Genomic DNA, 17,110 nt, shown 5'->3' on the forward strand with positions numbered 1-17,110 from the left:
TTTTCACTCTAATGGCATATAGAACAACATAATGCTATTCTACATCCCACCAGAATGAAAATAATGGGAACCTTCTCTGGTTACACCTCCGAGACTTCTAAAATTTGCAAGCCATAACCGATACTGAGACTAAAGAAGATGAAGGAATTTTACAATTTATTCACGTCCCATCTGCTCAGCGCGGTAAAGTTCCAACGAGAATGGTTCTCTTTGTACTCTAATCAGAGTAAATGTAAATCAAAAATGAATAACCATTTTCAAAACGAAAATACAGCCGAACCATATTCTAGTCCAATCAGAGAGTGCATCAAGCACCTCTACCGGTTTCGAAACTTATTAGTCTTTCCTCAGGAGGCACATATGTTGAAAATTATTGAAAATGAATAACTATTTTCAAATGGTTATTCATTTTTGATTTACATTTACTCTGATAAGAGTACAAAGGGAACCATTCTCGTTGGAACTTTACCGCGCTGAGCAGATGGGACGTGAATTATAAATTGTGGAATTCCCTCATCTTCCTTAGTCTCAGCATCCGTATGGCTTGCAAATTGTAGAAGCCTCGGAGGTGTAACCAGAGAAGGTTCCCATTGTTTCCATTCTGGTGGGATGTAGAATAGCATTATGTTGTTTTATGTGCCATTAGAGTAAAAACTTAGTCTTTTTGCTAGCAGTTGCCGCTAGGGCATCTATGCCATTTCGTTCGTTGCAATCCGGGACTGCACGCTGGGGTTTGTTTTGGTTGGATCAGGGAGAGCAGCATATGTGCCTCCCGATGAGAGACTAATAAGTTTCGAAACCGGTAGAGGTGCTTGATGCACTCTCTGATTGGACTAGAATATGGTTCGGCTGTATTTTCGTTTTGCAACGAAATTGAAAATGGTTCTTCATTTTTGAAAGAGGAAGAGTTCAGGATGCCATCAGTATATACCAAAAAAGTGAAACATAATTTTTAGTTACTGCAAAACTCCCGTTACAAAATTATCATTTTGTACTTTACCTTTGAACTAAAATTTATAATAATTATTCTGAAAAATAAGATAAGGATCTTTCTTTTCTTATCATTCCACTTACTTTACCGAAAAATTACTCATAATCTATTAAACACAAATTGAGCTCTTTTTTTCACCTCATTACCTTTGCATTAATACTACGAAACTATAATAGGCCATTAGTCACACGATCCACCCATGAAATTCTTAAAATGCGTCTGTAACAACACATCTCAAGTGCATCGAATTTCCTAAAGAAGTTTCGGAAAGTGTACAGGCCTCTACTCAGTACAATAACGCAGAAAATACATAGCATCTGATGATAAAGATTTTGGTACCAAGTTGTAATTCGTGACTTGTGAAAAGAGACTTTATCATTACAAACGCTGATCTCGCTTTTCCTATGCGTTGTCTGATTTCAGTAAAGTGGTCCCATTGGCTGTCAGTGTTGGTACCAAGGCATGTGTAGCTATCCAATCTGCTAATTGGTTGTTGGTTAACCAAAAGCCGTGTATTTAGTATGTCGCGCTTACTGACTACCATGCACTTTATTCTTTTCGTATTAACATCAAGTCCACAAACCATCTAAGTCATACACTAATACGCTTTCGAAAATTTTAAAAGTACATTACGTAACACCAAGAACAAAATTGTCTCACTCCTCTATCCTCTGTTAATTGCTCACCCACTTGTTGGCAGTTTGATTATAATATGAATTATATATTGTTATAATCTGCTTTCTCTTACTTTTATATTAATTAATATTTACTTAATTAATTATTCGATTGACGCAAATTATACAAAAAAATTTAAGGAGAAATCTCAGGGTGCCTTTTTGTCATAGAAAATTAACTAAATTATCTTAGGTTACACTTATCCTTTCTCGTGGCTTCAGTATCTCTTAGTTGATCCTTATCGGGATAAAATAGGAAAAGGAAATAAATAGAAAAATCATAAATAAGCAAATACAAATACCTTTATTATCAAAAGCAATGCTCTGAAAATATATCAATTAAATCCTGTGGGCATAATTGTCCAAATGAAACTTTTTTTTGAAATTTTTGATTGGAATTTTGCTATTTTTGGCAATTTTCACACGTATTATCGATAGTTTTTATTATAATAATATATGTTATGAGTACTTTAAGGATATGAAAATTGGTGTAGAGAAAGAGGACAAAAATAAAAAGGTGATGGTTTGAAAATTATGATCCTATTGTTTATATCTTTGCCGTAAATTCCGATCAAATTTGACCGGTTGTATCTCAGGTTCTACTCATCATAATTAAACGTTTTTTCTTTTAAAAGAAGCATCCTGCCGCTGTTTTTAGAATACCGTTTTTACAATTTAATTTAGTTTAACACTTCCCGAGATATTCTATTTGTTTATAAGTCAAAACATTCTTTATAATTTTAAAATATTCCTGAGGCCGCTTAAATAGCCCAATTTCAATTGTGTAAAGTATATTAGATAGGTATAGTGACTTTTTATGAAAAAATCATAATTATTCTTATGCATCATAATTATTGTCGTTATTATAGCGACCGTAAATTTTTAATTAACAATTCAATTGTTGCTAAATTGTTCATTCAATTTTAATCGTCGTATGGAATTATAATCTATAAAAAAGGGCTTTTACATTACCAAGTTATTTAATTATTGATTAACAATTACTTACCTAAATGTTTAGTTGAAAATTAAAGATTTTGTTGGAAAAACCCGCTTTTTCCGGGGAAAGTTTTCGTCGAAGTAAATCGGAAAAAACATATCTCTATGCAAAATTTAATTACGGTGAATTTTTATTTGAGTGTTTTTGGTGTAAAGTTAAAATCTTTGCAGTTATAGAGCAAAAATTGAAAAAAATACGATTTTCGGGCGCCATTTTGTTTATAAAAAAAGTAGCACACTATCTGCGGACTTTGCATACCTATATTATTAATATCCTCAATGGAAAGATCGACGGAAAAAGAGGAATTGGTCGAAAGAAATATTCATGGCTCCGAAACCTTCGTCAATGGACTGGCTTATCAGCAGATCAATTGTTACATCACAAGATCGAGAACGATATCGGCAAATTGTTATGGAAGCTACCCACGCCTAAAAATTTGGGCACGGTAGTTAAAGAAGAAGATTATTAATATATACAATCATAAGATTCGATTCCAGCAATAAAATTGCTGGTAAATAACTTTTCCCAGAAGTCGCCTATTCTCCGATAATCAGCCCAGACTATAAGCAAAATAATCGAGAAAAGGGGAACAACGTGGATCGAAGCTAGGACGGTGGCTAGAAGTAAGAAGGAATGGGTCAAATTTGTACATAATATAAATGTATAGAAGTTATTAGTTAAATTTAAGATTAAGTTGTTTTTGTATTGTATTATAATATAACATAATGTAATGTATGGTCGCCTTACACCAGTATGTGGTAAAAAGGTTTTTTGAAAATATATATAGCTGCCACCATTCAGACAGGTCCAGGAAGAAGAAGAACATCCTGGTTAAAGAGCCTCAGAACCTGGTTCAACACAACATCTGTGCAGCTTTTCCGCGTTGCTGCAGATAAAGTGAAGATTGCCATGATGATCGTTAACATTCCTCACGGATAGGCACATCAAAAAGAAGAATTCAGACAAAAAATGTTAATGACATTCGAGGATACCTTCCTTTTTTAACGAAATGCCCCTGAAGATGCTCTAAGAACAAAAGTATGCTTTCAAGATTTAATAAAACTCAGTGCTCTATATCTGCCTTTTACTTCCGTAAAATTCAAATATTCGAGCATTCAACTTCTTCCTATTTTAATAGGAATAAACACAAAAGAGGAAAGAAAAGAAAAACATGGTACTATTATTAGTTTATTATACATTTATATCACATTTTTCATTGTTGTTGGTCCAAATTTAAATTTAAAATTTACAAAACGGGATAGGAATTATCTTCGTTAATTGCGCATATGTTATGCCCTCGAGCTAGCTTTATGTATCCTTCTTCACCCCAGTCTTCACCCCAAGAATTTTTGATCAGGATGTAGTCATCGGTATAACCTACAGCAAGCACAGCATGATTGAGCCAATCTCCACAATTCGTGTCATCCAGGATACCTCCTGCATACAATGACCATGTGGATGCATCGACAGTAGAAGATATGGGTCCCACAGTAGCTAAAAATAAACGAAATATAGTTGTTACCGGAGTGCGACAGGGTTGTGTTTGTCACCCACTCTCTTTAATCTGTACTCTGAAGAGATCTTTAGGGAGGCTTTGGCAGAGTCGGCCCGTGGGTAATATTTCTCCCGTGCGAATTACTATTATGGCGCCCCCTAGGGGGCAACTGGTTTTCAAAAGTTCCACTTTATAGCAAAATCATGGTTGTAAAAGTAAAGTAGGTAGTATATAACATGTTTTATTTGAACTTAAGTTGACAAGTTATACAATTAGATTTTATTTAAAAGTCCTGAATACAGTTTGGAAAATGGTTATACAAATTTAATGACTATGGTTATTTATCAAACGTAATAATGAAAAAATAGTTTTAAATTAATAAGAATTGAACTTGAAATTGAATTAAACTTGAAAATGACAATGTTGAGCTTTGGAAATACAGTGGTAGGCCTTGTAAAGCAATGAGACATGACATTGTGTTTTTATGGTTTACGTTTAACAAAGTTAACTTTCCTAGATTTTCTCTGGGCAAATTCATTTACAATTGCATTAACATCAATATTCTCGAGCACTGCAAACTCAATTGATATCAAAGCTAGTCACACCAATCTGTCTTGCGACATGGAAGACCTCAGATAATTTTTTACTATTTTCAACTTGGAGAAACTACTTTCTCCACTCGCGGCAGACACTGGGAGAGTAAGAAGGATTCGTAGTGCTACACACAGGTTAGGAAAGCTCTCCACAAATCCGTTGTCTGCTAAGTAGCTCAACATGTCAACTGGGCCTTTGATTTTGCCTTTGTCTTCTTTTTCGACATTCTGAATCATGCTGTTGACAAGTTTTAATTCAGAATATAGTTAAAAGACCATCAATGTCACTGTGCTGGCCATCAGTGAGAGCAATGTGTAGGTCCTTGCAGCATTTTAATAAGGTTTTGTCATTACTTGTGGTCTTTGAATGTAGAAACCCAAATAGTTAATGATAGTTTTGAAGCTGCTAAAATCTGTCTCCTAGAGAAGAGATACACTGATTCAAGACCGCGTAGAAGAATTTAGTTTTGAACAAGATATCAAGATCAAGAACTGTTTCTTCACTTGATTCATAAGAAATCATTTTCTTCTTTTTCTCGGCCGCTGTTCACTTTCTTTAGGGAATGCTGGGTCAACTTCAATCATTTCGGCCACTTCCCTGCAATCGACTAATATTTTGTTGAATCCTGCATAACTCCTTGTTTCTTGAAAAAATTGCTTCGTTGAAGAAATCAAAGCAAGAGAGTTTGCTATGTCCATGTCAACCTCTTGAAGTTTCTTGCTTATGAGGTTTATCTTAAACAAAAGCATATGACACGTTACTAAGCAGCAGATGAATCGGAAATCTTTCAGCTTTTTGGCCAAACTTCTAGCTGTATTTCTTGCATATGCGTCTAGCCTTTTTTTGGTCTTGACTACATTCAAAAAGCGCGTCATAGATTTCCTCAAGCTGATATCTCAGTGGCACAACCGCATTAATTCGAGTCTCCCACCTAGTCTCACTCAAAGGTTTTAAGGTCAAGTTTGTTACGTGTTGTTTTAGAACATTCCAACGATGTGGTGATGCTGCGAAGAAATTTTAGACCTCCTGGATGATTCTGAACATTGAAATTATTTGTCTATAATAAAATTAAAACTTACTAAGGCTTTCTGAAATATTACTAATTCATCATAAATGAATGAATAATTGGAAAAAAAATTGACACAATTTAAATAATTTATCGCATTTTAATTTTTTTTGGGGAGGGGGAAATTCGCCCCAAACCCTTGGCGCCCTGTGCGGGCGCACGGCTCGCACGGCCCTCGGGCCGGCTCTGGGCTTTGGACTACAGACAAGAGGAGTAAGCGTGTGCTCAATACGGAGACCAAAGGATGGTATCCTAGCCTAGAGCATAGTATCCTACTCTTCATATTCGTGAATTCTGGCATTCAAAATAATGCATTTATTTTACATAGCGGTCGATAATATACTTTCGATCGCCAGGTAAAATAAATACATTATTTTAAATGCGAGAATTCACGAATATGAAGAGTATGACACCATGCTCTAGGCTAGGATACCATCCTTTGCTCTTCGTAGTGAACGCACCCTAAGACTGGGCGGAGAAGTAATCAACAATATCAGATAAGCTGACGACACAGCCATTCTTGCAAAAAATTTAGAAGATCTCCAGACATGAGTATAGCTAGTCAGTGAGCAAGTTATCGAAGTGGACTAAAAATCAATATTTCAAAGACAAAGTGGATGGCAGTTTGAAAGATAATTGTAGATCAAGGTGTACTTTCTGTTGATGGAGAGGAGATAAAACGGGTAAACCATTTTAAATACCTTGGCAGTTGGTTAAATGCAAATTGCGAGTGTGATGAAGAGATAATAACCAGGATTGAAATATCACGTAAGGCTTTTATGACCTGGAAACCAGTTTTATGTAACCGAAGCCTGTCGATGAACATTCGCAAGAAGGTCCTAAAATGTTACGTGTGGTCTATATTATTGTATGGTTGTGAGACATGGACGTTAAAATCCACAATGCTAAATAAATTAGAAGCATTCGAATTGTGGTGGTATCGACGAATCCTAAAGATATTGTAAGTTTCGCATACTTCCAGTGAAGATGTTCTCCAAATGATGAATTCAGAACTTCTGCTCATAAACATCATAAAGAGGAGAAGAACAGAATATTCAGCCATATAATTAGAGGACCTAAATACCATCTACTTCGCATTATAATACAGGGAAAAGTGGAGGGAGATGGATTGGTCGAAAGAAACTTTCACGGTTGCGTAATATTAGACAATGGTGTGGTTCCACGGTAGAAGAATTATTTCGCTCAGCAGCCGATAGAGAGAGGTTTCAGGAACTTGTAAATATGATGACGGCCAACGTCTGAAGAAGAAGAAGTTGTTACCAAAAACTGGGGCAATAAAAGATTGGGGAGACCATTTCTCTGGAGCTACAGTATACCAAATATTTAAGGACCAAGTTACTGCCAAGAAGATATGTTTTCCTTTGATATCAATAGCGGACTTCAAAGGGCGTTTTAATTATATTACTAGATTTTCGAAAATTTTAAATCAGAAATTTTGAATTTTTTTATTATTTTAAATGAAATTGCATAAATTCAAGAATACTCTGTGAAAATTTCGGATCGCTAGGAGCAACACTACCGGAAATACAGCGTGTTAAATATCTCTACCTCCGACTCACTTTGCAGCAGCTTCGCTACAGCGCGCTTGAGCGTAGTGAGAAACGTTCAACAAATGTTCCCCTTCTCTTCTGTAAATTATTACACGATTCAAAAATATATTCCGGTGTGCATCACTTTTGATTTGTCAGACAAGAAAAATTAAAAATAAAAATTGTCAGAACTTTAAACGCTTTTTCCCAAAACTGCTTTTTTAAAAGCGGTGTACAGGGTGTCCCAAATTGGTATGTTTTGCAGTGTATACCGAAAACTAGAGGAGATAGAAAAAAAGTAGTTAGGATGTCATGACTTCTTTTTTCGTTAAAGTAACGATTGTCCAATCAAATCATCAATAGCTCTTCACATTATCGAAATACTGGGCGATTATTGAAAAATGTCGAAAACGACAGAGTTACAGATCTTCTTTATTAAGAAAAATTTTAAAAAACTTTATAGGAACTTTTGATAGATATATTATGGACGGATTCAGTGGCGTACAAAAAACTTTTTTAGGGGGTCTCGCTAAGGAAATATAAACCATAATTATGTTTTTTTAAATGGGACACCCTGTATATTTTGACATTTTTCGCTTACGTTTTTAATTCTCTTTCATCCGATATGACATATCATATATCTATTTTCAGTTGTTGGAGCTACCGTGCAAATAAATTGTTTATAGTTAACGTCAGGTTAAAGACATTTAAAAATAAAACACTCGGTAACGTATTTTAACATTTTAATACTAGGGTACCAATCCTTGACATTTTTATTTAGAAAAAATAAAATCAATCAACTTAAAAAAATAGGAATAACGAATTTACCGACAACAAAAAACTACTAACTAAAAGAATTAATTTTACAAAAATAATAACATTAACCTAAACCAACAAACAGCAATAATAAACAACGTAACAACTATAATTAATTTTACAAAAATATGAAAATTATAATAAATATTCAAAATACTTCCCGTTTGGTTGTAATAATAACTGACACCTTTTTCTTACAGATCTTACACAATTGAGTACATGCAGTGCATATTATGCACTGGTTTTATTTTTCTAAATGCTTGATGAATGCTTTGCAATAATTCTTCCTTTGTGTTAAATTCAGTTTCATAAATGTTGTTTTTTAAAAATCCTCAAATAAAAAAATCAGGACGATTTAGTTCTGGTGAACGAGGGGGCCACCTAACAGGACTATAAGTTCCAATCCACCGATTATGAAATTTTTCATTTAAATAATTTCCAACGAATTCTGAATTATGGGCAGGTGCTCCATCTTGTCGGAACCAAAATGTCGGAGCCAAATATTACTCATCAGAAATGTTATTTAGATTGGTTTCTAAGATGTTAGTTTATCGTCAAATACGTGATAAACTAATTTATTATGCTTGACAAAACAACTAACATTAAAACCGAATCTGCCTTGCCTCCTGATCCCTTGAACTAAGTGGGAATTTGAGTCATTCCAATATAGTTCATTGTGTCGGTTAAATATTCCTGCACTGGATATGCGAGCTTCATCGCTAAATATTACCTTAGAATAAAAATTTGGATTTTCATTACATTTTTCTATATACCATTCTGCAAATTGTATCCTTCTCAAATAATCGTTAGGATATCAATATCGTGTCAATTATTATTACAACAAAACGGGGAGTATTTTAAACATTTATTATAATTTTCATATTTTTGTAAAATTAATTATAGTTGTTACGTTGTTTATTATTGTTGTTTGTTGGTGTATGTTAATGTTATTATTTTTGTAAAATTAATTCTTGTAGTTAAGTAGTTTTTGTTGTTGGTAAATTCGTTATTCCTATTTTTTAAGTTGATTGATTTTATTTTTACTAAATAAAAATGTCAAGGATTGGTACCCTAATATTAAAATGTTAAAATACGTTACCGAGTGTTTTATTTTTAGGTGCCTTTAACCTGACGTCAATTATAAACAATTTATTTGCACGGTAGTTCCAACAACTGAAAATAGATATATGATATGTCACATCAGATGAAAGAGAATTAAAAAGGTAAACGAAAAATGTCAAAATATACAGGGTGTCCCATTTAAAAAAACATAAGTATGGTTTATATTTCCTTAGCGAGACCCCCTAAAAAAGTTTTTTGTACGCCACTGAATCCGTCCATAATATATCTATCAAAAGTTCCTATAAAGTTTTTTAAAATTTTTCTTAATAAAGAAGATCTGTAACCCTGTCGTTTTCGACATTTTTCAATAATCGCCCAGTATCTCGATAATGTGAGGAGCTATTGATGATTTGATTGGGCAATCGTTACTTTAACGAAAAAAGAAGTCATGACATCTTAACTACTTTTTTTCTATCTCCTCTAGTTTCCGGTATACACTGCAAAACATACCAATTTGGGACACCCTGTACATCGTAACTCAAAAATTACTTCAAAGATTGACCTAAAATTTTGCATAAAATTTCTTTAGACATTTCGTGAGGTAACGCTAGCGAGATATTTTTTGTTTTATGCTTATTTTTTTTAACAATATGTAATGCTCCCAAGATATTTTTGGTCTATAATAACAATAAATACATATATTCATTTTTACCCGTTTTACCAAAAATTTCATTGTTTTGAATTCTGAGTGATATCAAAAAGTCAAAAATCGTTAAAACTAAAAAACTCGACAGCGTTACCTCGAAATACTCGTAAGCTAATAAAAGTTTTTCAAATTTTTTATTTCACATGATCCAATGATGAGTTCTGATGTCAACCGCAAAATCTTTTTTTTGAGGTGCCTGTAAAAATTTGCTGCAGTTGGAGTATTTTTCAATATTTTGGCTTGGCTTTTTTTTAATATTCTTTGAATTGTACTGAATATGTCTATTTAGTTTAAATATAAAATAGTTCCACCATAATTGAAGACCTTGGGACCAGAAGGGGGCATGCCACCAAACAATATTTTGGAGAAAACATCATTTTAAACTTATTTTCAAATCCTGAAATCCAATTTTTAAATTTTTCTTGGTAGTAGGGCCCATACTCGTTTGGAAATATGATATTAAATACACAATAAAAGTAACACAGATGTTTATTTAACGGTTTTTGAGTTTTTGAACATTTTTTGAAAAAACATGAGGCTTATCCCCTTTTGTATAAAAAATTATATTCTAAAATATGAACATAAAATGCACAAATAAAATGATTCAGTTGTCATTTCAATATCTGAAAAGTCGTCCAAATGCTCAATGTCTTCCAGTGGTTCATTATTCTCAGTATCTGGTAGAATCTGTTGGCAAGCACCAATTTCTGCCTACACTGTTTTTTGCAACCGCCTGGTGTACCTAATTTTTCTGGTTCTATTTTCTTTCCTTTTGTATTTATATACATATTCGTGAACTAGATTTTTTTTAGTCTTGCGCTTAATTTTTTATGTCGTTGTGTCTTCATCTAGAAGGTGCCTTCTTTTCTGGAGTTGTCAAGAGAACTCGAGAACTCTGTGGGGTATAAGCCTATTCATTTTCCTACATACAATACATAAGCCACAAAAAACCTTTAGAACAATCCTAATATTTTTAGGTTCGAAAAATATAACATAAGGGGACAAGCCACACAGTAAATAAACTTACTGTTCCTGAGTTTATATTTTCCCAATCGCTGCTACTTCCGGATACTATATAGTCTTTGTCATCTTCGCTTTTATTTAAAAATGGATCTTGGTCACTGTGTTCAAAATCAAACTCAAAAAAGTCTATTTTCCGTTTGCATGCACGGGAATGTTCCGCCGCCATGTTGATTACTACTGTGGCTTGTCTCCTTCTGTTGCTATATAAAGTAATAGTGACACAACGGGACTTAACTACAGTGGCGCTATCTATGAGAAAACTGCTAAAATTTTCTGTTTGGGACATTAATATGGTCTTAAAGTGTGCGATTTCTACTTTAACTCATTTTTGACGAAATTGTGGCTTGCCCCCTTCTGGTCCCAAGGTCTTCAATTACAAAAAAGAATTACAAAAATGGGCTTGAAATGTTGATTCCAAACCATAACCCTCCACCACTTAATACGCCAAATACATTACAATGATATTCTGGGTACACCCTTATATACCTGGGTAAACAGTTTATCTGAAACGTTATCGACACTCACTTCATATTTCCTCGTTATAGGTCGCTAAAAGCATACTCAGGTATAATATTTCAATATATTTACCGACTAGTCGGTGCATTTTAGTTCGATTCAGTCTTATTGCAAAGCCTCTTTGATAACGGGTAAATCCAGAAACACGTGTCAGAGGATAGCAAGAGACTCAAATTGAATCAAAACGAAACCGCCTATTTTTATTTTATTACAATGATGTTAATTTATACTTACATGATGTAATGTTAATAGGAAGGAGCGAAAGAGACTTATAGACCAGTAAGTATCTGCGAAAAAACGTCTATTTTTGGATGTGAGAGGTGGCATTCGGATTTTTGCAGAAAAGTTAGGTGACACCTTCAGTAATAAAAATTGACTTATGCTCCTTCTCAAATATGCCCGGAACATTAATAAAAAAATTAAAATATTTAAAAATTTCGAAGAACATCGATTTTTTTCTGCTTTCTTTGCTTATAACTTTAAAACGATTCGTTTTGGAACGAAGTCGTTGAGAAATAAAATAAAGATAATTGAATTTTGTATGATATACGACTGGTAAAAATGTCTTAAGGTATTACCTTTTCTGCAATATAGCAATAAATACAAAATAAGGGGCAAAATAAGTCTGTTGTTATTCATTATTTTTTAACCACTTTGGTGGCACTTAGAACCTTAGTAATTCGCTTAGGAAATTCTTTGTAACATACTTAAATCGTGTATCAAAATTTCATTAAAATCGACCTAATAAATTTTGCATAAAAAATTTGCAATCTAAATGTTTTTAAAAAAGTTCAAATTTTTTAAAATCTTTCTGAACAAAAAGTAGACCATTTAGAAGTTGGCTAATTTTTTTACATATAAAGAGGTGCTCTACCTATCTAATACACTTTACAGAATTAAAATCGGATTATTTAAGAGGCCCCAGCAATGTTTTAAATTTATAAACAATTTTTTTGGCTTATAAACAAATAGCCTTGTTTAACACATTCGCGGTCATGACTGCATATGAAGTCATTTACTCCATAAGAATACGTGTATAAGATGACAGCGTGTCCGCGAATGTGTTAATAATAAAAAAATTCATTTTTAGCAATGCAAGTAATTAAAACCGGTATAATTTGACTTAAACTTTCAAATGCTGTCAGCAGAATTGCTATTTTATTTTTTAATCAAACGTTATTCGCGTTCAAAAATTGCAATTTTTCGATTTTTTGAAAGTTCCACCGCGTTTATCTCGAAAACTATGCATCCTACGAAACTTGTAAGAACATTTTTTTGCTAAGAATTACCCAAGAAATACAAAAAAATGTTTTATTTTGCGAAAAATCGATGTTTTATAATTCCTTAAGTTCTTTGTTTATAACAATCTTATCGACATCCGGATCAGCTGTTACCCAAAAAATTCGTGCCCTACTGGTCAAAATACATAAAAATACTTGGGCAAGTCCGTCTAAATAAAGGAGCCCGTAGCACCCCCTCCTAGCCACAGCACTAATTTGTTTATAAGCCAAAAAATTGTTTATAAATTTAAAACATTGCTGAGGCTGCTTAAATAATCCGATTTCAATTCTGTAAAGTGCATTAGATAGGTGGACTAGGTACTTCTTTATATGTATAAAAATTGACAAATCTTTGTATGTTCTAGGTTTTGTTGTGCAAGATTTTAAAAAATTTTAATTTTTTAAAAAAAGTTTAGATTGCAAAATTGTTATGCAAAATCTAGTAAGGCAATTTTAATGAAATTTGGTGTACGGTTTTAGCACATTACAAAAATTTTCTGTGCGAATTAGGAAGGTTCTAAGTTTAACCTAAGTGATGGAAAATTATTGAATAAAGACAGGCTTGTTTTGCCCCCTTATTTTATATTTATTGCTATTTTGAAGCAAGGGTGATAAATTAAGGCATTTTTATCCAATCGCATCTGATAGAAAATTTAATTATCTTTGTTTTATTCCTACAGGACTTTGCTCTAAAATGAATAGTTTTTAAGTTATAAGCAAAAACGAAATTTTTTGAAATTTTTAAATATTTTCTTTTTTTTTTTATTAAAGTTCCGGGCATATTTGAGAAGGAGCATAAATCAATTATTATTAACGAAGTTATCACCTAACGTTATCCGCAAAAATCTGAATGCCACCTCTCACATCCACCTAAAAACAGATCCTTACTGGTCTATTAGGACAAAAACTGGAACAGTGGAGATAAGCTCGGGAGGAAAAATGGTTTAAAACTTAGTAGAACAAAAACAGAGTATTTGGAATGTACATTTAAAGATGGAGTTACTACAAATTAAATAGTATCTTTGGATGGTGAAATGATTGTGAAAAGCAATAGTTTTAAGTACCTAGGATCGGTATTACAGAATAATGGAGAATTAGATGGAGATGCATGCAGTAGAATTAGGGCTGGATGGATGAAGCGGAAGAAATGAAAGGAAGCGAGTGGTGTGTTTTGTGACAGAAAAATTCCAATGAAACTGAAGGGAAATTTCTATAAAACAGCCACAAGACCGGCTATGATGTACGGAACTGAATGTTGGGTAGTGAAAAAGAAAGAGGAACAACGAATGCATGTGGCGGAAATAAGAATGTTTAGATGAATGAGTGGAGTGACAAGAAATGATAAAATTAGAAATGAGTAAATAATAATTGATGCCAAAATAAAATTTGGTCATGTTCAGCGTCAAGAGGTTAATCACCCAATACGAAGAATTGATGAAGTACAGATCTCTGGAAAGAGTAGGAGAGGAAGACCAAAGAAGATCTGTGGAGACGATTAGGCATGACATATTGGTAAAGGGGATTAATATTAATATGACCCAAGATAGAATTGTGTGGAGAAATGCAATTAGGGAAGCCGACCCCGCATAGGGATAAATAAGGCAAAGAGAATGATGATGATGATGATGATGATGATGTTAATGTGTACTTACCAACAGCAGAAATCAAATCTTCTTCGGTTGGATTACATTTCTTATATCCAGAAATAGAACTAATCGCTTTTTTAACATCTGTACGACAATCCTGATCTTGAGCTACGTATGGATAATCTGCGTCGGCACATATACCTATACTTTGAATGTCTTCGAAAGTATCCTCTTGCATACCACCACTACAACCATTATTTCTCTTAGAGCAGTCGTTAAGATATTGTGGACTCAGAGGAACTCTTTGGTTTTGGTGAATTGCTACCTGTCCCTCCAGGGCACCGACCTAGAAAGTTGTCATTTATTTCATGTTTTATTATTTCTGAAAGAAAAGGAGGGATTTGAGCCGAAAAAGATCGTGGGAAGAGCCTTGATAGACCTCTCAGCGGCATATGATACATTAAACCAAAGAACCTTGCTAACTAAGGCATATAACACTGTGCTTGACTATGACCTGGTAAATATCATTAACTCACTGTTATGTATTAGACGCTTATACATTGTTCTAAATAAAAAAAAAACAGGTGATGGAAAACCTAGAAATGGTCTACCTCAAGGAAGCGTTCTGGCGCCATCCCTATTTAACATCTACACTAACGACCAACCAATGCACCCCCAGACTGAGAGTTTACGCTGACGACCTCGGTATCGCCGTAAAAGGTAAAACTCGTCCACAAGTAGAGTCGAAAATGGAAGAGGCTTTAAACATGATGTCAACTTACTACAGACAAAACTCATTAAAGCTAAACCCAATACCAAATACCCAAGTATGTGCATTCCATCTTAAGAATCATTTGGCGCATGTCGTTTGACTGAGTGTATATTGGGAGAGACAACGCTTGCGACATACTGATATGTTCAAATATCTTGGAGCGATACTAGACCGGTCACTAACATATAAATTCCACTGTCACAGTACAAGAAAAAAAGGTTTCTACTAGAAGAAACCTTCTACGGAAACTTGTAGGGAGCAAATGGGGCGCAAACCTTCAGGTATTAAAGTTAACAGCTGAGGCCTTAAATTTCTCAACAGGATAATATGCTCTCCCGTCTGGGGTAGATCCAGACCCGCTCAGCAAGTCACCACGGTGTTACATAGAATAACTATTGGTTGTATGAAGCCTACCACTCTACCTCTACTGTACCGGGCAGCTGGATTCGCATCACCAGACGACCGTAGATACGCCTCACAATATGTGGAGAAGGTCAGGGAATCTTTCGATGAAAAGCACCAATTATACGGGTTTGACGAACCGTCAAGAGCCAGCCGACTTAAATAAGTAAAAAGGTTTATGAGAAATGTCAGCGTCGAACCACCCGAACTGTTCTCCCTGTATCCAGAACGATCTAATGGAATGAACCTGGACTGAAGAACCTGGCGGACACTCAAGCGCATACGCGCAGGTGTTTCCCCTGTAAAACAGAACCTTATTAAATGGGGCATCAAGACAGATAACGACGCACTTTGTGAATGTGAAGAAATACAGAACATGTAGCACCTGAAAGTATACAGGCTTTGTCCATCACAGTGCACCCTCCCCTCGATAATTTATGGCTCACAAATGCAAAGGATGTACTCGAAAAGTAAAGTAAGTTTACTGTTTTTTGTATTTGATTTATACAATTTAGAAATGAAACAATGGACGTTAGAAATGAAATATCAAGATGACGAGAACACAGAAATAGAGCAAATAAGCAGACAAGAAGTAATACAGGAAGTATCAGACAAACTAACAGGCAAAGCTGGAAGGGATGATGACATAGACCCAAAAATGGTAAAATACATGGGAGAAGAAGGCAAACTAAGCTATGGAAAATATACAAGGACATAGACAAGGATAACCACATGGAAAAGCAAAAAATCTCAAAAGACTGGCAAAGTAATCTTATAATGCCAATATACAAAAGGAGAACAAGTCAACTACGAAAATTATGAAGCAATGTGTTTATCATCAGGTTGTTTTAAAATATACATTAAAATCCGATACAAATACAAGCAAGCGGTAGAGAAAGAACTGGAAGAAGCAGCTTTTAGATCAGAAAGACAGACAAACGATAACATTTACAGTAGTAAAAAGACGTGTACATATAGCAGGAAAAAGACTTGAAGAATTTAATTGGGAAAGAGTTATCAAACAAAGGAGACAGTCTTAGCCCGCTACTACTCATAATAGTCATGAACGAATTGATTAAAAATACTGGAGAAAGAAGCAACCAAATACGAACAATAATAGAATACCAGAGATTACAGCCAGTAAAAATGATGCGCTCAGGGCAACAATGGCCTAACCCCAAATATGAAGTTTTGAGATAAACTTCTATAATATTTATTTTAATAAGTTACAGGGGTGAAAATAAAAGAAAATTTATTGTGATTTTTAATGCAAATATTTCATTCAAAAGAAACTTTTTCTTTTTCTAAGAAATTTTTTTATTAAGATTAACTTTATGAGTTTTCTCAGGATTCGAAAAAAAAAGAATACATTTAAATAGCATTGGAGCTAAAAATTTGCGCTTAAATTGAAAATTTTGACAGACTACATTTTGCGCCTTTCCACTTAATTATTGAACTGACAAAAGTGACCTAAAAAGTTACCAATTAGTTACCAATCGCCGAAACGGCGACATCCAGATGTTCCATCCCCTGAATATGTATCATAACTAAACCGAAATCCGACACCTTAAAGGGTATAA

General features: G+C 34.0%; 2 protein-coding genes across 2 annotated transcripts in view; both read right to left on the reverse strand.

Annotated features, from left to right (window-relative positions):
* The window catches only part of LOC126892058 (cathepsin L-like proteinase), a 153,698-nt gene that overhangs the window by 49,367 nt on the left and 87,221 nt on the right, over nt 1–17,110 (reverse strand). The gene's annotated exons all lie outside the window — the stretch shown is intronic.
* Nucleotides 3,838–17,110, reverse strand: part of LOC126892059 (cathepsin L-like proteinase) — a 28,480-nt gene continuing 15,207 nt past the window's right edge. Inside the window, exons 4-5 of the mRNA XM_050661494.1 lie at nt 14,423–14,702; nt 3,838–4,156 (exon numbers count right to left, since the gene is read on the reverse strand). Coding sequence (XP_050517451.1) covers nt 3,909–4,156; nt 14,423–14,702 — 528 coding nt within the window. The 3' untranslated portion in view covers nt 3,838–3,908. The remainder of the gene's footprint in view (nt 4,157–14,422; nt 14,703–17,110) is intronic.

This window comes from Diabrotica virgifera, chromosome 9, assembly GCF_917563875.1.
Source record: "Diabrotica virgifera virgifera chromosome 9, PGI_DIABVI_V3a".
Taxonomy (NCBI): domain Eukaryota; kingdom Metazoa; phylum Arthropoda; class Insecta; order Coleoptera; family Chrysomelidae; genus Diabrotica; species Diabrotica virgifera.